General features: G+C 37.6%; 2 protein-coding genes across 5 annotated transcripts; both read right to left on the reverse strand.

Moving 5' to 3' along the window:
* Positions 1 to 376: 376 nt before the first annotated feature.
* Positions 377 to 15934, reverse strand: LOC149025936 (uncharacterized). Of its 4 annotated transcripts, none has more exons than XM_089146155.1 (8): positions 15691 to 15934; positions 12748 to 12997; positions 12496 to 12619; positions 10802 to 11148; positions 8352 to 10116; positions 4457 to 4710; positions 3345 to 3437; positions 377 to 782 (listed from the first exon to the last, which is right to left on the reverse strand). In XM_089146155.1, the coding sequence occupies exons 1-7, from the start codon at positions 15777 to 15779 to the stop codon at positions 3366 to 3368; spliced, it is 2901 nt and encodes a 966-aa protein (XP_089002281.1). In that variant the 5' UTR covers positions 15780 to 15934; the 3' UTR covers positions 377 to 782; positions 3345 to 3365. The 4 variants fall into 4 exon arrangements, with proteins under 4 accessions (XP_089002281.1, XP_089002278.1, XP_089002280.1 ...); XM_089146152.1 differs by having other exon boundaries at positions 771 to 1055; XM_089146154.1 differs by having other exon boundaries at positions 771 to 1060.
* A 1899-nt stretch (positions 15935 to 17833) lies between these two features.
* CIPK23 (CBL-interacting protein kinase 23) lies at positions 17834 to 25751 on the reverse strand. The gene is made up of 15 exons (XM_089146156.1): positions 25021 to 25751; positions 24204 to 24266; positions 23930 to 24001; positions 23693 to 23800; positions 23461 to 23541; positions 23173 to 23226; positions 22944 to 23069; positions 21407 to 21496; positions 21159 to 21278; positions 20935 to 21051; positions 20498 to 20614; positions 19702 to 19758; positions 19495 to 19569; positions 19157 to 19232; positions 17834 to 18393 (listed from the first exon to the last, which is right to left on the reverse strand). Exons 1-14 carry the CDS (start codon positions 25207 to 25209, stop codon positions 19170 to 19172), a joined length of 1332 nt encoding a protein of 443 aa, XP_089002282.1. The 5' UTR covers positions 25210 to 25751; the 3' UTR covers positions 17834 to 18393; positions 19157 to 19169.
* Between the last annotated feature and the right edge of the window lie 240 nt (positions 25752 to 25991).

Consider the following 25991-nt stretch of genomic DNA (forward strand, 5'->3'; position numbering starts at 1 on the left):
GTTTAGCGTTTTTATATTAAAGGTGAAATCTCTAGATTTCATTATATACACATAAATCTAAATTTTATAAATTCAGAAATTTTCACAACCAAACGAATATAAATCTCGCATTCATGAATCCCGGATTCTTATGACATTTTGGGTTTTTTTTCCGCACTAGGTTTCCTCTAATTCGGGATTTTTTTTTTCCTGAAAGTTTCCTCCGGTTCAATGCTAGGTAATTTGTCGTCAACAAATTCTTTTGAGTCATTCCAGACATTCCAGTCATTTCATTCTATTAGGAGGTTCATCTTCATTGGCTAGGCGAATGATCTCCCACGCAGTAAACCAAACACCGGCCCCCACCCAACCATCACGCCAGCCAAATAATTTTTAAAAACATATAAGTATAAATGGAAGAGTCAATGTAACCGGTTACAACCTAAAAATTGGCATTAAACAAACTCCATTAATCTAGAATATTAAAACAAAATTAGAGTTTTATTTACAACAAACTACTTCTGATGAACAGTAAAATCAACACCATCAGAGTCGACTACCCATATCCATTTCTATTCCCAGAATGCATGAAATGAGTTTAGTCATGTAGGCAGAGCAAACCCACCACCAATAGATTGTCTTCTCAAAAGACCAGAGTACCACTTTCAAGAGCGTTATACTATAACTTGCAAGTTGCAATGCCCTTTTTCCCCTTCTCATGCATAGTAAATGGCCAAAGTAAAAAATTCATGAAGCTTTAACCACTACCACCAGTTGTCAACCACCAAGTAATCTCAACATCTCTACATTATTGCAATAATGCAGTACAATCAGCATTCTAAATGATGGGGAAAATAGAGAAAACAAAAGAACCATGTATTACATTCTGAATCAAAAAACTTTGTTGAAAAGCATCCAAAATTTGTATAGCTTCTAAATATAATATAACGGTCTTCTATTTTTCACTGCAGGAGAAATCTTTTTTTTTTTTTCTTTTTTTTTTTGAGGGGGCCAAAACATAAACTGCTGGAGAAATCTGCAACTGCCGAATGCCATCCCACTGCTGAAGCTGGCAACTATGCTTGCACCACAAAATGTAAAGTTCAATCCCCGTCAACATTTGAGAGTGGAACTAGACAGGAATTAAGCTTGTAGTTTTGAATAATAAACTGTAGCTTGATAAACCAAAACAGCTGCAAAATGACTAGACATACATTTGAAAGTCACCAAAAATATAATCACAAAGAGAAACATCATGCTATAGCACCAAAATAGAAAAGAGAGGAAAGAATTGAAGAGGGAACCGTATGTTCCAATATCAGATAAAACAATGAGATCAGAGGCCAAGACATTCACAGGTATGGTGTGTCAAGGGGAAACTACACCATCTTCCTATCCAAGTGATATCGTGAAGAGCCTGTTATTTTTGAAAAAAAAATCACTACGCGCAACTGGTAACACTATTGTGGAGGAAGCCATGGTGGAGACCTGGACTCATTTGAAACGCACACTGCAGGGGATGGTAATGCAACAGGTACCCAACGCAAACTATCACCAGATCACCAGACACTCCTGCCTTCTGCAGCATGCAGAAAATTCAGCTCTTTCTGTGACAGTTCACTGCTCGTGGAATCCCACTCTAGCTGCCTATAAGCTTCAATGTTAGTAAGTCATTTCCCCATGCAGGCACTACTTTTCTTTTCTGGGACCACAATGGCTACAATTTGTTACTGCATTTAGGCAATGATGGATTCTGTTAACAGTGAGAAGGGACAACTAAGACTGCTTCTCTATAGTAGCCTTGTCTTCACTATTACCTGGGTGCTTATCAATTGACATTTTATGTGAAGCAGCTTTATCTATTGGAAGAACAGGCACCTGATTAGGCACACGTGTTTCCTTGATCATCTGAGAATGTCTGTACCAACTCCCAAGCTGGCAAGTCAGCTTGGATGGATAGGACATCCATTCTTATGTGGGTTTTTTTCTTATGAGGTCCCATCACCACCACCACCAGGAGCAATTGTCTCAGATGGTGTTCCAAATGTTGAAACATTCAATGACAGTCAAGACAATGATGAAGATGATGGCATCAGTTAGTGAGCCTGAAGGATTTCATAATGGCAAGGAGGGGCTAAACTAACAGAAACAGAACAAGTGCACCTAAAAGAGATAAGGCTGAGCTGTGGGAGAAGTGGATTTCCCACAATAAGTACTTAAATAATACAATTCAAGTGTATCATCTTCTTTCCATTTCAAGGAAAAGGAACCAACGGAGTGAATGTATACAGGCACTCTGCCAAAATGCATAGACTAGAAAATTTATACATAATATGCTAATCCTAATATGATTTGGACTCCGAGCTGACTCTAACTCAAAATAAGAAACTATCTTAAAACAGAAACCAATTGACATAGACTAGGACACTTAAAATGAAATAAAAACAAAAGGAGAAGACTACTTTGCCCTTGTATCTTAAGTTGGGCAGAATTTATACTGATTAAAGCAACTAATTAAAATATTTTCATACTTAGCCTAGACATTAAATTTTTGGGCCCATAAAATAGGCCCAACACCCATATCTATCAACCCTAGGTTGATTGACTTGATTCCGAAGAAAATAGGCCAATTTGCAGCAGAATATGCATCAAGATGATTATCATTTAAATGTAAGGAATCATAAAGAAGGCAACATAGAGGATGAGTTTTTGCAAAGAATTGAAGTGGGATGGTTGAAGAGGAGAGATATATCTGAAGCGTTATGTGCCCAATTTATCCCTTTAAGGCTTAAAGTGAAGTTCTATAGGACTGTAGTACGATATGCTGTGATGATTTAAGGCTGAAAGTTGAGCCAGTTAAGAAATATCAAATTGAGAAGCTAAGTGTAGCATAGATGAGGATGCTACGATGGATTTGCTGGAAAAACTAGGAAGAATAAAGGATCAAGTGTATTAGGACTGACTCGGGAGTTGCCCGATCAATGACAAGCTTCGAAAGGTAGTATGGCCTCCTAGGGATGCTTCGATCAATGACAAACTCCCGAAGAGTTGTTTGAGGGTTAAGGTCATAAGCAATAGAAGGGCCTACATAATCCTCTCCAATTGAAGGAGCCAAAAAAGCGAGAAGCCACACTAAATTGACCATATTCCAAGAGCAAAAGCATCAGTGCGTGCAGCATCAACATGCTATTTAGTGAAACCAATCTTCGTAAACTTCTTGCAGTAGATGAATTAAACACTGTAGTTATTCTAGACTTTTAACAATCTTTCATGTAGAGTAGGAAGTAAATCTTATCTCAAAGTTCAAGCTTCTGATCATAAAAATATGACCCAATCAATTCTGACCAACTGAAAGCAGGAAATACCTTTGTTCTGGAGATCCAAACTTAGCGACGTCCATGGCCCTTGCTTACTGAGCGGCGTGCCACAAGCTTTTGACCAGGAGTTCGGTGGTCATCCTGTAAGAAGAAAGCTTTGTTAATTAACTTGGAACTAGCATCACCACAAGTCACAGATGTTACTAACACAAGAAATTTACAAAAACTGGAGGAGGAAAAAGAAGAAAAAAAGAAAGGTGTACGGAAAAAAACCACAATGACATGGTAAGCATTGTTTATAAATCTCAATCCAACAGGGACTCTAGTATCAGTCATGCCATCTATCCATGTTGGCCCATTTCTACATGCTGCCATTTTATCATTGAGTATGTAATAGGAATTTGTATTGGCCGGATCTTTGATCAAGTTGAATGATAATGCTTCCCATTTTTCAAAGTGAAAATTGAACAATCACAACCAAAATCAAACATAAAAAAGTTTAAAAAATAATAGCTGAACTTCACCTTCCAATGGGAATATTTTCAAGCTACCGATGGCATTTTCATAAATCAGAGTATCAGAGTATCCAAAACGTTTGCCATGATTTCAAAAATTATATCAACCAAATGTAATCATAACCTTCGCATTGGAATTTATTTTGATAGGTTAACAAATATAAGGCATTTTGATATTAAAAAGAATGGTGAACCAAGAGCACGAGGCTCCAGCATTTGTGGGATCTCGGAGGGTCATAATATGTGCAGCCTTGACACCCCTGCTTTGGCGGGAGCCTATTTCCAGACTTGAACCAGCAGCCACTGTTACAATTTTATTATGACTGCAGGCTGCAGCCTTATCCATGCTTTCTTAAAGAGGTTGTTTCCACACACGAACCCACAGCCACTTGGTCACAATGGAGAAACCTTACCCTTGTGCCAAGGCCCGCAAAGAAGTACAGCATTTTGATCATTTCATTATTAACTGTTAACGCGTACTAACACCAGTTGTTTTCATGGCATCCTTAATGTAAAATTTTTATCTGTTAGGAAGCTTAAACTGTGCGCCTGGAACATGAGGTACCTCAAGTGTAATTAACCCAAAAAAGAAGGAAGAATATCAGGAAATCAACAAGACATGTTTGAGGAGAAAATCCTACAAACCTTGTACAAAGATGCTGCAGATTCTGATTGCACTGTTTGGATAGGGACATGGCCGAGTGATTGAAAGGCATCCAGGGCATCTAAAGTCAGCTGCCACCCACAAAGGGCTATGCCACCAACAATAGTAGTAGAGTCATCACTAGAACAGCCAGCAGCAGCTACATTTCCATTCACCCAAGGGCAGAAACTATTATGATGCTTAATCGGATCAAATGATACAGCTTCTTGATAGTAGCTTTCCCCATTTGGAGGCCCTGAACAAGTCAAATTTCACAATTTGGTCAGCAAACGAGAAGAAGAAAAGGAGGGGGTAAATATTGAACAGAAGATGATAAAAATATGGATGCAAAATAAACAATGATAATGTGATTTATTAACCAGAAAACCAACATCAGAGAACCATATCCTCCTCTACTGAGGGTGGAGCTAAGCAGTTTCAAATCCATGCCAGTTCAACCCATTGAAGCCAAGGGATATCCCACTCCAATCCATAATGGTTGTTATGTAGATGTGGGAGTCCACAGTAAAACACGCAAATTACTAGTCCCCTGTTGAGTCACTATTTCAGCAAACTTCTTCCTAATAATTTAAGTAACTACTTTTCCTAATTGGTGGACTAGGATTACAATTTTAACAGGTAAAAGGATCCACTCACCATGAAGGACCACAGGGGCCATATGTTCCAGATCTAATAACATATTTAGAACTCAAACTCCAGTGTCAACTTTAAGACCCTGGAAGAAGAAACAAAAGCCCAAATTTTCTAGGGCATCCAACAGCGGGATCCGGAGTCAAGGGCTAAATCACAGAATAAGAAGTGCAGATGCTCCATTTTAGAAGATTTCATACATCTCCAGATCCATTAATTAGATCAAACAAATTTGTGCTTGAAGTACGCAGGTAGAAAACGAATATGATCCAAACATTTCACAGAGATCTAATGACTGGATGATGAGATCCTGCCATTTCCAAAAATAATGAATAACCTCCCCAAAACAGGGTATCAAGTGACTGAAGTGACTAACTTCAGACTACTACCTATCCTGTCTAAACATCTAACAACTGATCAAGCCTAGTCTTGGAAAAGCAAGACACCTATCACAATAAATAAAAGAGATTCAGCATGAACTCTGTTTGAGTCAGTGACACCCCACAAAAGAATGAAGAAGAACCTCAAATTATATAATCATTAACCCTCTTTCACAAAGACCACAAGTCAGTAAGCAGAGCCAACATGGACGCTTAAGTTGATAAGATGACTTCCTCAACAGCTACAACCTTAAAACAAATAATTCGGAGCACATACATTACTTTCAAGCCGGACCTTGGATGGAGATGCAACTCAGGTCAAAGGAAGAACTGGAGTAGATGTTGCAATTTATCAAATATTCACCATGACCTGCTGGTGTTAGCAGTAGCTCTGGAGGAGAAAGGTGGAAGCCAGAGAAACTCCCAATTTCTGCAGCTGTAGGGTATCATGAACAAGAGAGAGTTGATGTATCCTCAATTTAATGAGGGCCAGATAGCCAAGATCTCAATAAGAACCAACTAAAATGGGGAAAGATGGGATTTCTCGAATTTTGGTTGGGGTGTATCATGTATGGAATGCCACTATGTGGTGACCCCAAATCAGACATGTTGGATTCTGATGCAGAACAACCAGTTACTGTTCACACTACAGTAATGTGAACAGTAACCTAGGAGATTATTCTTCATATTTGGTGGGCCCCAAGCTTGCAAGGAGATAAAATAGGAGATAGCGTTCCATGCGGGAGTTTTAAAGGTAAAGCAGGATTTTACTTTTGATCTATTGGGATAATTATGTAATCAGATTTTTAATTTATGCAAGATAATTAGATTTCAGTTTTAGTTAGTTTTAAATTGCCAACAGTCCCACTATATTTTTTTTTTATTCAAGTATGTCTCTTTTTTATTTGAACACTTGTAGTCAGCTTACAGAGGATGGAATCAAAAAGATGAAGTAAAACTTGAAGTTTGTATCTTTGCAGCCCCCCCCCCCCCTTTTCCCCCACTACAACTCTGAGTCTTCTCAGGTTTCTTTCTTATACTTTTCTTCTCTATTCCAGCACCCCTTAGATTCAGATGGAACAGTAACAATTTTTGTTAACAGAATGTGGTGGAATGTTGTAATGATCTAGAGAAGGGTTCACACAGAATGAACTGAGATTCAGAGTCAAACAGGTAAAAGTTTATGGGAGATTCTTGGTATGGTTTGATATGGGTGAATAGATAAGGATAGGTTTTCTACATGTCAAAAAGGGGTGAAACCTGGAGAGATATAGACAATGATATGCAGAATGATCCTCCAAGTTTGTTGATGATCTGACGGGCAGATTGGGCTAGATGTAGGTTTGAAGTTTGAGTGGCTTGGGGGGCCAAGATCTTGATCTACAACTAACCTTGCTGCTGATGTCGTTCTTCTATGGGGAAGAAAAAGATGGCAATGGCAGGCTGAATCCACAATCTAAACAAGAATCCTGGTGGACTTGAAAGACCAAGAATCTAAACCATCTTGGACTTCAAACCCCAAAGGTCACAGGTACTTGGACTTTAACCACCAAGAAACATTAATCAAGACCCCAAATGCTAGGTCAGCAACCCTCAAACAGATAATACACCCAAGCCAAAGCCGCAAAATGCAAAAAGTGAACTTTCCTTGTAGTTTTTCCATTGGCTAAACCGCCTTATAATTCATAAAAGAACCAGGAAATAAAATCCTTGAAGAGACAGTATGAATTGGACACTATAAAACATTAATAACACCTCTAAATCATGGAGACTGTTACAAGTACTATAACTTAAAAATAAAGATTGAAGGATACCTCTGCCCCTGACTGAAACCTGGCAAAGGTTACAAGTTTGCCACCCTTAACCAATGATTAAAAAACGGAATAAAACTAAGTATAAAATAGACATCATCTACTTGCTTGAAAGTGGCTTCTAGGTGCTGGACATCAAGACCGAGTGCCCGGATTTGTTGCTGGATCTGCATCATGACTCACAAATCCCCCAGCTGATCTCTGCTTTTTGTATCAACACTCCTCTTCAGTAGCACAACTGAGCAGCAACTAGATTTCCAGGAACAGGTCCCAATTGAAGAGAATGTAGGAGAAGAAAAGGAAAGATATAAGAGAAAGGCAAAGGTGTGATAGGGACAAGATGTGACCAAGGCCTCTCACCTATTGCCTTGGTAAGTCCCTCACCATCTGTCTTGCACAGTACTCAAGGCAAAAGCCTTGCTTTCCCAAACTCATTATCTGGGTGTTTTGTGTGATCTCTTTCATTGACAGAACTGAAAGAAAACCTGTGCATTGTGCAGAGGAGAAATTCTCTTGCAACAGTAGAATTCATATAAGACTGGATACTAACCTAGATTGCTTTCTATTCCTGATTATATCAAATAGAAACAAAATGACTGCTAGACAGGAAGCAAACATCAAAATAAAATCTTCTAGAAAAGACCTTCACATGCATGTCATTGAAGAGTCAATCAATATCCCCAACCCTACCCCATTAGTAGGGCCTAAAACTCCAGCCATCAGGGATTGGAACAGCTTGGCACGACAATCTGAAACAGGATGACATAACATTTCGAAGAAGAAGCATTCACAATACATAACTTTGAAAGAATATTCCTTCTATGAGATCAGCAATAAATGTCTGTTCTTACTTCTGTCACAGTTCCAAGAAACTGAACAAAATATTACACTCTACCAATTGAGGAAGTCCCAAAGGATGATGTCCCATTCAGAAATGCCACAATTTGTAATCAATTAATGAAGTTGAAGGACTCAAGTATAAGAAAATTAACACTTCAAACAATGCAATAAAAAGATTAAAAACTAAAGAAAAGAGAGGTTATCATTACTCTCACCTATCTCGTTTACACCAACGTATTCCAATACAGGGTATGTGCACTCATCCACTAGTGATGCCTTGCCAGCCACTTCTTCCTTAGATGCTTCATAACCAGAATTCACTACAGCATTGCAAGAAAGAGAAGGATGAGCAGTGGTCTCTTGTGCCAATATGTGACTTTCACTGATCCTTTCACCACTTTCAACTGATTCAGCCTTGGCTGAACCATCAATTTTTGAGCTGCTATCCGCCCTTCCCACAGACCGAGACATCAATTCTTGACTGTCCCCATGAAGTTCCTCCCTCTCCATTTCCCCAGGAACAAATTCACCCATTAGCCCAGGATCAGTAGGAGATTCACCTGACTGGCCCTGATTTTCAGTAACTTCCGCTATTGGATCAGCATCACCAGCAACGCTGTCAGGTCTATGCACAGAGACATCAGTCCCATGAATTTCAGCTTCATGACTAGCACCCATACCAACACTTCCTCCACTTATACCAAAGCTGAACCCATTCCTAGCATGAACAGTAACAGTTTCTGTGTTCAATATTTCTTCACCGTCAGTTGTGTTACTGACACCCATTTCTCCACCAACTCTTTCAGCAGCTGGTTGGAAACAAGCACTTTGTTGTGCTTGATTGCTATAGTTCAACTCAGATGTATCATTCATGTCTGGATTCCTGTATAAAGAAGGAGATAGAACATCATCATCACCAGGATAATTTTCAACACTTTCCATTGAATCTTCATTTGCAGTATGACAAATTGTATCCATTGCAACAATGGAGGAGGCACGTGCCGAGTCTTTAGTAGATGTTGGACCAATGACATAATCATTTACTCGATGCAATGCATCAATTCTGTTAGCATCAGCATCTATGTCGAACCCCATATAATGACTAGGACCAGCACCAGATAAACGATTCGCATGTGATGACTGGTACATTTCACGGATGTCCAAATCACAAGCACGCTTTGAAGGCCCAGCTGAATACTGTATGCTGTCATCAACTTCATCACCATCACGGTCTATGACAGTTCCCTCTATACTATCAGCCCATTGCATCCTTATATGCGGCCTGTCAACTGTACTCCCGGCTTCCTCCAACCTCCGTTTTCGAGTACTTGGGCCACGTGATTCATATGACGCAGCACGATCACCAACCTCACTACCTGAAGGTTGTCCAATCATTAGATCCCTTCCTAAGTCTGCTACCTGAAGTCGTTCAGGAAATGATCCAATGCCCAGCTGCGTGAATGGAAATCCTCCACCCATAGTAAGATTCAAATTCATACCGACATTCGACAGTGATTTTCCTTCATCTGTGGTAGCCGCTTCATCACGAACCTCAGTTTGTTCTTTCTCCACACCATCAGCAGCAACCCATCCATTAACTCCACTTGCTGCACTTACTCCTCGCGTCAATGCCGTTTTTTTGCTTGTTTCAGGAATTTCAATATTGCCAGGAGAAAAATGAGCAGGGCGAGGTAAAGTTATGAAATCCAGGATTCTGACAGTAGCACCACATAAGCTGCAGTCTAACAACGGCGACCTAGATTCACACTGGGACTCCAGCAAAGACAATTTTTTCTTTCCAGTGTCTTTTTTAGACGAAGCAGAGATCCTATGCTTGCTTGGCCCTGGATCCTGTGAAGGTTGGAAGGTGGGACCAAAAGAATATCCATTCCTGGCTGATTGAGCAGAATGTTCTTCATAGTCTTGCACATTTGCAAGCCATCTAGGCTCCCATCCACAGAGACTAATCAACCTCTGTGCCTGTTCAATTAGTTAACAACAACACAACTAAGCATCAGTAAAATCAAGGGAAGCAGCTACATGCCTGGACCATAGGCTTCATGTCCCCATATTATTAAATATGCATTGAAGGCATAAGCAAAGCCAGGAAGGTTCTGGAAGATAAATAACATGACATACAAAATTACCTACAAACATCAGCCCGTGGTAAAGGCCTCTTTATTAACTTTTGACATGACTTAGAGAAGAAAATCATATCAAATAGCATGAAATAATCCAAGCCGAATGAGCAAGGAAAATATTGAATTTCATCGGGCCAGAGAAAGAATAAAATTAGAAAGACTTTCAAAGCTATGAAAAGCATGATCATGAGAGAAAAATCACTCTGTTTGGTGATATCAGATAAACTCATAAAACTGTTCAGAAAGATATAACATGTAAATAAATTTTATAATGCCAATTTCATCTAACGAAAATGTCAAGCTTTAATAGGAAATTCTCACAGCCTACTAGATAGTAAAGAATTTTAGCTCCATATTCTATCCTAACCACAGTCGAACCGTAAGAGATATTAGGTGGCAAGGTTTGGACAAGCAGGGAGCCAGGGATCACAAGTCAAGCCAGCAACAGCACAAACCCTGAAACCTTAACACAGTGAGTTAATTCAGCTATTCACGGGATAAGTAATGATTTACAATTATCTTACATGAGAATATTCACACAAGGCCTCTTCTCGTGCAGATTCTGCTCCTACAATGCTCTCTGCTTTAAAGCCCAAGTCTCCAGTCGTAAAAGATTGTAACTGGGAAAGAAAGCGATCAACCTCAGGGCCTCGTGATATTCGCATCTGATCAATTACGGATGCAGTTACAACAGGAAGAGAAAGAAACTGCAGGAGTCCATCACATCGATCCTTATAACCACCAACTAACGCTGTTGGAGGTGTTGGGGGGAACTGTGCCAAACTTTCTGCACAGCTATTTCCTCTCCATGGACAACTGAGCTTGTGCCCAGTATCAAGCTGCTTTGCAAAGTTTTCACTGGCATCATCAACTTCAAGCATAAGATGAGAACTGACAAATGTTAGTGTTCGCAACTCAGTGCCATCAATGACAAAAAGTACAGTCCAAGAAAAGGGAAAGGAAACGATATCTCAAGGTAATTCAAGCTTAATATAATCATTAAAAGAAAGGCACCACGTGGCTGAGGAAAGTTCTAAAACCTCCTCATATTCTAGATTCTTGGGGAACAAGTTGTGTGTTGCTTAAAAACAGCTAACCGCAAAAATAGTACCAATTGCCACTACAGTAATCAACGGAGCCAAGATTAAACGTGGGGGGGGGGGATAATAAGTCCAGATCACCTCCCAATCGGGAGAGCACTAAGTCACTGCACATATTGTGTGGGCTCATGTGAGACCCACTGTTAGAATATTTTATCATATTTTAGTTCAATTACCTCAATAATTCTTCTTTTTGTTTAAATAGAACAATTACTTCAATAATTAGTTCAATACAACAATCCAAATATACAATGTTAGAAAAACAATTAACTCAATTGGTTCAATAATTAAATTTAAAAAAAAAATCAATTAGGTCGTCGTTTTTTAAAGAGAATAACAAAAAAAAAAGAGAGAGAGAGAGAGAGAGAGAGAAATATAAATTGAGATAGAATGAGAGAATACCTATTACTTCAATATAATGTTAGAAAAAACAATTACTTCAGTATTTAAATTGAAAAAGAAAAAATCAAATTGGTTCATGCCTTCGTGATTTTCTAAGGTTTTCTGAAAAGAATACTAAAAAAATTGAGTGAGAGAGCAAGAGAAAGAAAAGAAAATTGAGAAAGAGAGTGAATACCTAATAATTGTGGAGATGATTTAGGAAAACTCCAACGTGTGCTAGCTTTTCCAAATTTTTCCTAACTACCTAAGCCGTTTGTGAGAGGTGTGAGGAAAGAAGAGAAAAAAAAATAGGGAATAAAAAAGGAAACTCATGAGAGAATTAATAAGAATAGAAATATGAGAGAATAAACAGGAAGAAATTTATGGATAGTGAGTTAGTTTCTAATTAGGTTTTAACTTTTTGTTCCTTAAAAGTAGGGGTTTAATGGTAACCGTTGGATAATGATTAATAATGACATCTATACCCGTCATCTTTATCTTCAAATTTTATTTTTAATATTGGGGGACCAAATAGTGGTATTTCACATGTGGAATGAGAAAAAAACAGAGAAGTAATCAAATTTTAAAAAAAAGAGGGGGGGGGGGGGGGCCCTTATGTGGCTCCACAACTAACAGTAATCAGATCCCATTGCCTTGAACTGGAAATGAAATAATAGTGGAATAAAAAGGACAGCGAAAAGCCTTCTTCAAAGTTCAAACCCATTTTCGATAAATACCTTTAGAAGGTGTCAAGGATGCCGATAAAGTAAAACTCAACCTTGCTCCACATGACTCACATTCAATCTTATCAGCACCCACATTTACCCATCCTCTTCGGGCACAGGCCAATGAACTTGAAACCTGCAAGGAGTTACACAGGACAGAAAAACAAGCTGCAAGAAATTAAGGAAATGCCGAAATGGACCATATAATACCAGCATATAATTCTGAACTTAAATATGTTGATAGAAAACCAATATAGACCAAACCTTTGGTTTCCCAAACCAATTTGAAGGCTTGAATGTAGACAAACGCCTTAGCAAATCCCCCCTCTCCCATGGTCTACATGAAGGTTGTGAGGAGCCAAGATTTGAACCACCACCACTTGTACTCAAGGAATTCCATGGAGGATGTGAACCATTACAAGATAGCGAACCTGCTTTTGAACCCTGGCCATTGCCCAACCAATCATTACTGCCAATATTCACTGGAACTGCAGGTGAGGATGCCCCTGCAGAACTGGTAAGATAAGCAGGTAGCACAGGGTTAACATTATAACAATGCAAATCAATTATGTGGTTTCAAATAATACGACTGTTCTGCAGATCAGTTACTTTCTAAATTGAACCTCTTTCAAATATCTCAGGGAAAAGAAAGTGTGCATAGAAAGGGTTATTTCCCAAAACCATATCTCCTATCGTAAGTTTAAAGCCAAATAACCAAGAATACTGAAATTTATCAAGAATTAGGAAATTCCTATTTATCTAGAAACAATAGTAGAATTCCCTGGGCTAAATTTTCTATTTCATGGTTTAAAAGAATCTGAAAATTCATGCATATCCACTTCACTATCATATTCAACTTTTATCCAGCAATTATACTGAAGGATGTCAGCAAATTCTCCGTTCAAAACCTTCCACTCTGCCATTCTGCCACCACTTTGTCCACTCGACCACCACCATTCCCCTAGCTCCACCCTGGTTTGTTTCATTCTCTTTCCCCCTTTATGCTTAGTGCTTACTCCTTCCCTATTAGTTTAAGGATTTCATTTAAGTATGGAAAACAGAGATCATGCCCACTGTAGCAGTAATTTGGACCCCTTGGAGTTTTTGTGGTGGTCAGATCTGGTTGGTAGGTCTCTACCCCCCCCCCCCCCCCCAGCCTTTTGTTGTTCTGATTAGTTGGGACTTCTTGCTTCTCCTTTTTTGCAGGTCCTCACCTTTTCTAGGCAGGGTCTGTATTTGGTTTGTATTGTTTGTTGCTTGCCCACCACCTCTTCCTTTGGTAATGAATAAAATTATTTACTCATCCAAAAAAAGTTGGGCCACTAATGATACTAAGTAATAATGTAATATGGAGGAAGAATTTCTTTATCTGAACTGCTCTTATCAGATACAAGGCTGTTGCTTTTGACCTATGTACATAGGGTTTTTCTTAACATGCACATATGTTTTGACAACGTATGGGTTTTGACCAAACAAATGACTTGGTAGATCAGATATTCCTTCCTACTGCTAAAACCTTAATTTACTGAGCAATTTGTCAGGTAAAGCCATACACTTTGGGTAGATTTTCCACGACAAATAACTCAGTTGGGTTGACCCCTTGTGGTTTTTGGAGGACTGCTTCTCCTCTATTAGCCTGTCTGTCGTCAAAAACTAAGATGACACTGACAATTATAACTATCGGCAATTTCAACAGTTTGGCACCTACATAAAGGTTTCAACCCCTTTGTGGTATTGGGATCTTTGACAGTTGTTTTTATCCTCATGCCTACTGCTATTTCTGACTGCTGTTATTGGCGGTACGTCAACTGATTAATTACATCTGGTCTATTCTTCATTAAAGAATTAACTACTTACAACATTATGGATTATTCTAAGAAAACATCATTGTTCAGATTACACCTATTAAACTAAAAAGAGGCCTCCAATTATCTTCCCTGGGCACAGGCAGTTAGAATCAATCTCACCACCACATGGAAGATGGACTATCTGACCATGTCTCCACCTTCTACAGCATTCGAAGAGTCTAAGGAGTGGATGACTGATTTAGAGTTTACATCGCCACCAAATGGAAGATGGACTATCTGACTATGCCTCCACCTTCTGCAGCATTCGAAGACAGTGAAGATGAGACAACCCTCTTCATGTTAAATCTTCCAGAAGATGAATCTGAAGAATGGGAAGACGAGGAAGACTTATGGACCTCTGACAATCAAGCAGGTATGATTTATCAGCTAACTCAGCCTGAAGCTCCACCCTCCAGCTCTCTCAAATCCAAAACCCAGTTAATAATTCTTCCTCTTGCACTTGTAACCATTCAAGAGTCAACATGGGCAAAACCAACAAAACTAATTGCCAATTTTGATACCGGTGCATCATTCACAATGCTAGATCACAATATCCTCCCACCTCAATATTGGAAACCTTGCAACCAACCCCTTTTAGCAGCAAATGGAGAATCCTTCTCAAATAATCTTGTTAACAAAGGACCTATCAAGATAAAAGGAGTGGATGAGTAATAATGCTACATTACTCGGTTGGGCAACAGTCTGAAATCCTTCCATGGCTGCCAGTATAATGCTTAATACACAGCATAGGATTTTCAAGACGACCTCAAAGAAAGTCATTTCAATGAAAGAGTATCTCCAGGGTATATAATTTATATGAGAAAGTTGTTCTTTCTTCAGAAAAATGGAAAACTAGTAGTTAACTACTAAAGTGCTCTAGATAGCTTGGGAGAGGAATTTAAGGTGTACCAAGCTCACTGTTTGAATGAGGCTTACTGCAGAATTCACTGGACTACGCCCGACTCCTTTCGTAAACATCAATTCCACAACCTCAAGCAATTTGAAGCAATATATATAATGTCCAGACAAAACCAACACCACAAAATATTTACGTTACTCGTTCGGAAATATCTTTAAAAGCAACATGTGAAAAACCTCCATCTAACAGGACAAATCAGCTGCAGAAACAAAGACTCAATAATTCACCACAGAAGCAATAAAAAATTTTGAAGTTTCAACCTAATTGGCCAAACTGCATGGTTATTAAAACAGATAGATATCTTACACCATTGAATTAAGGTACACTTACACTTAAAGAGTACATTATCCACCAAATAAATTTAAAAACTTAATGTAGTTCATACTTCATAAATCAAAACGAAACAATAAAATGTAAAACGAAGATGGTTAGAAACAGTACCTCGCCGCAGGCGTCGGTGGTGGCGAAGAAGACCTAGCGACGGGTAAGGGATCCATGGTTCCCCCTGAGCTTCTTACTTCCTCCCTCATATCTCCTCCCGCCCTCCTCGAACGAGAAATCAATTTTCTGTCCACCTTCCGCCCCTTTCTGATTTTATAACGGTGAACGAATTAGATTCTCGTAGCTCCTTCAACACGCGCAATGCGCAGCGCGTCACCAGATGACAGATGTTCGAAATCTACGAGGTTTGTTCATCTGCTGAGATGGACGAATATGGGGAGTTAAAACTTAAAACGAGGCTTTTTCCTTTCTGACCTATTTTTTCTTTTTCTTTTTTCTATGAGAAAATTTGATATTTATTCATTTTGCCATTTTGCCATTTTGTTATTATTGCGTCATTTTCATGTTCAACCTTCAATTGTGGTTTTTAGATTTTTTGTTACAAATAAAAAGTTAATAATAATTGATCTAGATTAAAAGAGTCAATTATTATGGTTCTATGGTGATCCAACCCTAAAGAGTCATGATTATAATCAAATTAATATGCTGATAGGCTCCAAATTTTAGATCAAGATCATTAGCTAACGAGTGGAATGACTCGTTTCTATGTTTTATTAAAATGCCTTAAATTTTATTTTTAAGAATAATCTCTACCACATTTTGTACGTATAAAATAATACTAAAGCACAAGGTTTTCTTCGGTTCACAAGAAATATATTTTACTTCTTCTCCTTCAATCACAAAAATAGTCTAGCACTTTTGTCTTGTATTGCTTAAAAACATCAAAACTCTTGTAAATTATGATTATGTAAAAACACATTTATTTACTTAAAATTCCCAGGTGTATGTTTAAATTTTGTAACCAGATTTTTGTGGAATATTATACGAAATAATTTGTACCAACTAAAGGTGAGAGCAAGCAAGCTTTTAAATTGTTCCCTTTAAAGTGTAGTTACTAGATAAGGATTATGTGCCAATCTGACCAGTTTTGACATGTTATTCTCTATATTGGCATTTGCTTGGTATTTCTTTTGAAGATTTTCTTTAATACTTGATGGTATGTAAGAATAACCACAACTGCATAGTATAAATTTTACTCTATACTGCTAGTTGCCTAGGTGTGGATGCCACACTCAATTGAGGTACTCAACAACCTTGCCAAATTTTAATGATTTTATCATTGCCAATTACTCATTAAGATCCATTCAAGTGAAGTCCTACTATCTAGGATTCATCCAACTCATGATGGATGATTACTGTTACCGTCGTAGCATGGCTCTACTAGTGATGTACTAATGTGATTATAAGCACTTTCACACCCTCACCCCCCCCCCCCCAAAAAAAATAATAAGAACCACTGGTGGGCAACTTAATGCCTGATGCTGCCTATATTTGTTACCCATGGCATTTTTCGGAGACAAAGGCTGTTTAGTCTCTTTCTTTAAAGTAAAATTTTTAGCTGTTCTTATATTTAATTCTCTTAAGAGGGTTAAGAAGAATAAAAAATTAACTAATTAAATTCTGTTCAGTGCTTTATTTTTTCATAGCAAAATCCATGTATGTTTGATACATAACCATCCAGTGAACCTTTATACCAACCAAAAAAAAGTCAAGTGAACCACATAAATAATCAAATATTATTTTTGCATGCTAGTGTGTGTGTATATACATTATCTTGTATGCATATGCATGTTTTTACTCCACCTAAGTTATCTTTTATATTCGTAACATATGGGATCTGTTTCCACGGTTGACTTCTTTGCAAGCTTCTCAGGTGAAGAATTATATATTTTTGGGGTAGAAAGGCGAAGAATGATTTATTATAAGAAATTATTAGAGGATCAATTTCTCTCTCCCTTCCCATTTGAACCTGTGAAGATATAACAGAATTTGTACGACTTAGTCACACTCGGGTCTTGATTCTGTTCAATTTTAAAACCTCGCTCAACAACTAGAAAATTAAAGCACAATTTGTTTGTTGAATCTAAAATGGGCAGAAAAAAATAAGATGCAAAAATGTTTGAAAAAGAATTTTTTTTCATAAATGTCAAAGTTTGGCTTGTTAAATTCAATGGGATAGCAAAATTGACAGACGAATTGTTTGCTAATGTAGCATGTTAATTTTCTTTTCTCATCCCATTAATTTCAAAATCCCATTAAATAAATAAAATTTTGTAAAAAATTTAAAACTTACATTTAAAACTTTTATACAAAATCTTTCATTTCATTTCCTATTCCTCCCTTCACTACATATAAATCCTACATGTTGATTTTTCCTACCAATTTTTCTCAACTATGCAAACAAACAATGCCTATAAGAGTTGTTGGTAGGCAATTAACACGTAGCCTCAAATCCTTTCATTTTGTTTCCTATTCTTCCCCCTCTAATTTTTCCCAACATTTTTTCTCAACTCAATTTTGCAAACAAACAGTGCCTATAAGAATTGTTGGTAGGCAACTAACGTGCAGCCACAAACTCGGAGTATGCTTGGGTCTCACAAGTACCGGTTGACCCATTATTGGAAGACATTTTTACCAAAAAAAGAAGTCATTGAAAGCTATGACTAATAACAAGATATTGATCTCATTTATCAACAGAGGGAAGGTTGAACTTGTACTGGGGTTTACAGAGGATGACCAAGGATACAAATTAGTACTGTTTGATTCACATACAATGTAACCACATCGAACGCTTCGCTATACCTGCAAGGAAGAATAAATATTTTTAGAAGTACATAAAATCACAAATTAAAAAACTAATACGCTAAAGGAAATTCGAACTACAAAAATCGGAGGGAAAACGGTTTAAAGGAGTTCGAGGTGGAATTCTATGTGAACCCAAATTTTAATTGACCTGGAATTAGGCCTTTTGTAATCCCTGAAGAGAAAACATCAAATGTCAAGAGATAGTAGGTCACAGTCGGATGGATTGCTCGTGTGAATCATCAGCTTTCAAATAGTTGCTATGGGAAAAGCTTAACAGAAGATAACTGGGCGGAGAAAAATAAACGTAAATGGTTGTACAGAACAACATGCAGGCTTAGAGCCTGTAAACAGGCTCAATTCCCAGTCTTCCTAGTACATGTGACTACTATAATCAAGGAGATTTACCATGCTGAGTCATGCTGAAAGCTAACCCAACATGGAGATGCAAATCATCTGAACTGTTGAACTCATCAAACAGTCGTATGGTGAAAATTTGAAGGAAAAGGCTAAAGTTATGATCATTGGGTTTATAGTTTTGTTTAGGGTTGCTCTCATAGATAGGGCAATAAGTGTGTGTTTGTTCAGCCTAAGTATACATCAATGGACACAAGCCTAATAAGAAGATGTGATCATAGTAAACCCTTTAGGCACATCATTCATGATCCTAGGATGGAACTGATATACAGAACATACAGAACATTTCCCCAAAAGTGAACCGCGTGTTTTCTTGTTCTTTGCTTCCGAGTTACTGCATACTTACCATAAGAAAATTTTCAATTCACTTCCTCCGCTTTCCACACTATGTCTTTCAAACCAGTTGATATGTTGCTGTAGAACTGAAAAAAAAATTAAGAAAATTAGTAGAATAACATACTCAACTTAATATCCAATGGGTAAGACCAGCAAGCTGCATCCCTAGTATAAGCAATGATGCTAAAACATAAAACTGCAGTGATTGTAGCTGATAAGAGGGGATAAAATAAATTGCAAAAATAGCAAACTTCATGGTGCTAAGTAGGGCATGCAGCATAAAAAAAATCATGTTGAAGCATATCAACTGAAGTTACTTTTCCAAACATATGAGATTGTGATACATACATTGTTAAATTCTAGGGTATCTCCTCCAGACTTGCGAAGTTCAACCATATACAAGGAAGGGGCCACCTCAAAAACCTGAAGGAACATATTGAAGGGAAATTATTATTTTAGATCCAGGAACCAGGCTGTAAAGGGTCACTCAACCACTCCATTTATTTCCAATCAGAGAATGATTCCAGGCAGATGATTGAATCGAAAGATAAGTACCTCTGTTGCAATGGACAACTGGCCTTTCCTTCCAGTTTTTGATCCCTGAAGTTTCATCTAAAAAGTAACCAAAGAAATGTCATCATGAGAGCCAGAATGGTAAAGTGAACTCTAAAACTAGAAAACAATGTTCCAAGTCAATGTCCAAACTATCTCCATTTATTAGCATAAGTGACTCAAGCACATGATGCTTGTGACGAAATCCTGGTAGATATTCTACCAAAGTCCAGTCCTTAAAACAAACCTATAGTATCCAGTAGCAACTGAAACAAGGGCACAGTAATATCTTATGGTTAAAAGAAACAGAACCAAAAGAATCCAATTTGGTTGTCTTCTTCCATGTTGGTAAAATCCTTAAAATTTCAAGCAGCGAGGCAGGGAAGTGTAACAGTCAAAACATGAATGCATCTGCATGCATGCCCGCACATGGATACACACCCACATGCGAGAGAGAGAGAGAGACGGAGAAACAAGTGTGCCATTGAGCCAGCTCTGCCAGATCGGACAAAACCATCTTAGAAAACAAATGAAGCTCATCATAGGAAAGAAATCCTGCACATGGTTTAGCAGTTTGTTGTGCTCTGTGGTATTTTTTAAGGACCTGGTGTAGATTCTTTGTTACTTCACCTAAGGTCTCTTTGACAAAACCTTTTCTTATTTTAATTTTCTTTTGGTTCCTTCCAACACACCCCCCCCCCGGCCCTTCCTTATTTCTCTCTCGTAATTTTATGAACACTTTTAAGGCTATTTGGTAAATGAGGAAGAAGAAAAGAGGAAATAAAAGAGAGTATTGCACCTTGTAGTTTTTCTTCTTCACTTCAAAACCAAGGGGTGTGGCAGCTTTCTCGATTTTTGATATGATCTCATTGGCAGGGCATTTGGATGTAAATCGTGTTTCTTTTTTAGCAAGTTGCTGATAGCCAAAGAAAAACATTAGCATCATTCAGTCAGTAGCTAAGGAAAACCCAGAAACCATATAAGACCCAAAGAGGGAAGAATGATATAATTTTAACCATATAACATATTACCACATTGATACTGACAAACATGTAAGGTGGCCACGTCAAAATTGTTACATATGAAGGTTATTCAAATGGTTGAGATTTTAATGAAATATATCCAACAAAGCAGTGTAAATTTCTCAAATTAAATACATCTAAAAAAATGAGAGGGAAAGAAAGGCATTTCCCATGTTTAATCTGAAGGAAGCAAAGAGCTGTTGAAATAGCATACCATCTGCTTTTCAAAAAGAGCACTGAGATTGAGACCCTGAGATGTCGAAATTAGCTCAAAAGCGTTCATTGTGACTGGCTTTTCTTCTCGCCTCTCCACAACAAGATTCCCAGAATCCTGAACCCCGAACGAAATGTAAAACATTTGCACTCAAATGGTTTTTTTAGAGTCTTGCAAGCATATATCCTCAAAGATAATAGGCAAAAATATATAAGATATATTACCCCCGATTCATCAAATGCAGCATCCACATCATCAAGGCTAACATCTAGTGATTCAAAAACAGGTGGCTTGTATCCTTTCTTAAACCATTCATTCTCTATCAGCTCAGAAATTGTTATTCTCTGCAATAGGCCATAAAAAGATTGAAGTAGTTTTAGAAAGCAATAAGAGATGGACATAATATTTCAGTCAGTAACATCTTAATGGAAGAATAGTAGACCAAATTAACTGGGATGGAAAAAGGCAATACCGTCGCAGGATTTGGGTCAAGTATCCTTTTGATTAGTTTTTTTGCACTTGTGGAGAACCATGGAGGACAGGTAAATTCAGCTTTAAAGATCTGCAACCACGTAGGTTACTCATAAATATAACTCATTTCTATTCAGTTATAAAACAGACACCTTCATACCTATTTATTTACGCATAAATATATAAAAAACAATATGATGCATTTAAAGGTCGCCTGCAAGTTCAAAATGAAGATTGTTTCTTATTGATAAATTTAAAAGAAATACTTATAGATCAGGTCCTGGTTTAACATTATTTCAAATTGACTGAGAAAACTTCTTTATCAATCTAATTTAACGCTCAAAGAAATACAGAATATCAATTAGTCTGTCGCCACTGGTTTGGATATTTGAATCCAAAGCAGTTGACATACTATAATATAAACATTTGTATCCAACCCATGTTGAAGTAGTTTGGCAACATAAACTACACATCTTATTTTCAGTGTTAAACATATTTTTATTATTTCACTTATTCTTGTTCCTTCCATTTTGAGAATCATTTGATGAAGGAAAATAATAAAAGAACTAGTTGAGCGGAAATAAGCTTTGGCCTAGTTATGCGCTGGGCCTTGGTTCGAAATAACATTCTAGGTCTACATTTTATTTTTAAAGTCAATTAGAGTAAGCGTGCCAAATTCTAGTATGTTTTGACTATTCCAAGTAGTATTTTCAATTAAAGTCACTTTAAGATTTCTAGAGACTGCTAGAATCTCGATTAATGAACTCCATAGATAGTTTTCCACCCAAACAAAAAAAAACTCCATAGATAGGTATAGTGGCTTACTGCTGCTGCTATGGATTATTAGTTGCCGGATTCCTGCCCTGGTTATCTCTTCTATCTATCATATTTCTGTTTCGAGATTAACATCAATTTTCTTCTATTACCACTTACAGTAATCCTTTCAACTACTGTGCTGAGATATAAAATTCTGCTATACAAATTTCTGACATCCTTTTCTGGGTACTGAACTTTTCTGATTCAAGACATTAGAGTTCTAAATGTGATCTACCAGGAATCACAGTATCCTAGGATAATAGGATTCCCTTGAAACACATCATTATATTATCAAATCTAGCGCAAACTTTGCGGGCTGAAATCCACAGATAGAACAGGTAACCGATTGAAGGTTGGAACCATCCTGAGTTGTCAGGATTCAGTTAGGAAATTTTACCTAAAGTTTTGGTTTGTCCTCTTGTTCTATGATCCTGTTTAAAGTTGTCTATTCCTGGGTATTTTTTTTCCTGGTCTGGTTTAACTTACAATTAAGAAAGAAAAAGGGAAAGAAAAAAAAATCCCTGTTCATTCTTCTTCTTTGTTTTAATATATTCCACCACTGTTTTAGAGGTTCAATTTATAAATCACGGCTATTAGATAGCAGATGTTGGGAGTCTTGGGACAAGGCTTCTTGTTGTCATTGTTGTTGCTGCTGTTGTGCATCAGCTAGCAGATATCTAGATTAGTGGATATAACAAAATGTTCATAGACTAGAAACTCACCTTTTTATACAGTGTTACAAGGTTGGAATCTTCAAATGGCAAATAACCAGCCATAAGGACAAAAAGAATGACCCCACACGACCAGAGATCTGCCTTTGCTCCATCATACCCTTTATTGTTGATCACCTAGAGAAAAGGAGAACCCAAACTGAGGCCAAAAATTAAAAAAGAAGTTTAAAAAAAGTAAAAGAATACTTCGTTATCCAGAAAGCAGTCAGAACTAATATACCTCTGGAGCAACATAATTTGGTGTCCCACATGTTGTGTGCAGTAACCCATCTTTCTGAGATGAAAAAAAGGCACAAGAAGCTCAATGTCTTATATCTTCTACAGATTGTTTTGTGTTTATTGCTTTATTCTATTCATATTTTTATATGTGGCAAAATATAAGATAAAAGTGGTTAGACAACAGAGATGCTGGATATAGTTACATCGTTTTAAAATCTAACAGGATCAATGACAACAGTATTAATATCCAAACCATGAAAGAACTCAAAGAAGGTTTAATCATACACACCCGAACTTGCTGAGGTAATGCACTCAATCCAAAATCTGAGACTTTGAGATTTCCATTTGAATCTAGCAACAGATTCTCCGGCTAAATAAGAAAACCCATGTTAGAAGGTTTTTTAACTTTTTCCCAATAAAATATGCCACAACTCCAATTGTTTGTCATGTGGGTTTTACAGATGGTGCTGGGGGAAAAGGGGATAAATGCAAACTAAAGCCCAAAAGGCTCATTTTCAAACCTTCAGATCCCTATGGAAAACGCCTCTGCTATGACAATAATCCACAGCATTGATGAGATGCTGGAAATACTTTCTTGCATCATCTTCCTTCATCCTCCCAGTATTGGCCTAGCATATAGGAAGTCGGAAGGGGACGTGAGAAGAAGAATTTGATTATACGATTATTTCCTGATCTAATATTATGAACTTGCTCGAGTCTTAAGAAGACAAACAGAATTAAAGCAAATAACATCTTACAATTTTGTCTAACAGTTCACCACCATTCACAAATTCCATTACAATATATATCTTGGTCTTGCTAGCCATCACCTGCAAAAAATAGTAGCCACTTTGAGTAAATGCATACACACAAGACTTGTATATTCAGAGACTTTCTAAAACATAATTGCGAAGCAAGGGCTATGGCTAAGGCTTAAGCATAACAACATACAAGCCGTTGGCCTATCAAGTATCACATGCATGTCCAGCAGAACTAATATCCATTTAAGGTTAAGGGAACTAGAGAACCTACCTCATACATGCGTACGACATTTGGATGTTTGATCAATTTCATGGTCGAGATTTCACGTTTGATCTGCAAAGGAGAACCATTAGTATTGGCAACGATGAATCTGCAAAGGCCAACAATTAGTACTGATCATGTTCAATCTACAGATTTAAGATCCATATCTTTCAAAGGGTTGGAAAATGAAATTAAGTAGGAAAAAAAATGAAATTATAGGAAGTTAAGCTAGCGCATACAAAATTTAGATTAATCTAAGAAAATGGGAAAATGTGGTCGATCTCAAATTAATGAACTTTTAAACGAAGTAACCCAAATAAACAAGAAAAATCAAACAGGGGAATACTACTTGTGGAGAACAAAAATGTGCTCTTACTTTCCTTTTGTTTCAAACAAACAGTTCTTCTATCAAGTGGATTCAGATTGTGTATTGGGCCCAAAACAGTCATGGTTCTTATCAATACTGCACTAGTAACATGGTTTTGCATCACTTTTCAAACTGAACCAAAAGGAAAACAAACACAAGTGTTTTGATCGAGTACTAAAATCAATAACAATTAATAACGGAGGAGAATAACAATTTTATTTTTATTTTTTAAAAAGAAAAATAAAGTTCCAGCTTCTAGCAATTGAAGACTGCAAGCATAACCATTCGTAAATTACTGCAGGAATTTAAGAGCATATATCAGAAGAAACGGATCGACAAAATCAAACGAACCAAGTCCACATGGTTATGAAACATTTAATAAACTACGAGAAAGAAAGAAAATCAAAATCCTCCTACAAAAAAGAAAAGGAAAGAAACAGAGAAGATGAAGATAACCACCTGACCGATCATCTTGTGCATGAGAACCTTCTCTTTGTCAAGAATCTTAATGGCAACATTCTTCCCTGTCTCCACATTCCTAGCGAATTTCACCTTCGCAAACGTACCCTCTCCGAGTGTACGACCCAGTTCGTATCTCCCAACACGCATCCGGCTGCCGGTGAAACCACCACTAGCGCGAGAAGCCATCTTAAAATCTTTTGATCTCTTTCAAACCGTCTCTCTCTCTCTCTCTCTCTCCCACTTCGCCCTTTCCCTACCAACCCCTCCCCTACAAACTTCAGGATCTCTTCTTATTACAGGGCTGCCACACTTGAGATTTCTCCACAGTCCTAACGTTGCCTGACCCTCTGTGCAAACAAACCGACATCTTTAATGCCATCCTGCAAAACTAACTCTCCCCCTCTCTCTCTCTCTCTCTCTAAGCTGGAAACAGAGTCTAATCTATGGAGAAGCGAAAAAAGAAACCTGCATGCTTTTCTTCTTCATTGAGGAAGGAAATTCCGCTAATGAAACAATCGCAGAGGAGAGATACTCCATTATAACTCCAAAATCAACACATATATATATATATACCATTCGAAAGTGTCAGGAAAGACCAGAATTTCGCTCACGTAAGCACAGGTTGAAACACGAGATCGAAATCTCTCGAATACTGTATACAAAATTTGAATATCGAAGCCGGAGGGAGCGATTCTTCGAGATCTCGATTTGGCGGCCCCTCCCTCCTCTCTGATGTTTATTAATTTAATAATTTACAGCGTCGCTGTTAACGTTTCTCGCCCTTTATAGAGAAACGCCTAGCGTGCCAAATTTATCTTTTTCCATAATAAAAAATAAATGAAAAAACGCGTTTTGGGTTTTTTTTGGACGAGCTTGCAAACACCATTTGATTTTCGTACTGAAAACATTCAAATCCGGAGGATCAGAATCTACCATCCTATGTGGTTTTTTCTCTTTGTTTTTTTCTT

Source organism: Hakea prostrata, chromosome 2 (genome assembly GCF_041222555.1).
Source record: "Hakea prostrata isolate BN-2017 chromosome 2, UWA_Hpros_2, whole genome shotgun sequence".
Lineage (NCBI taxonomy): Eukaryota > Viridiplantae > Streptophyta > Magnoliopsida > Proteales > Proteaceae > Hakea > Hakea prostrata.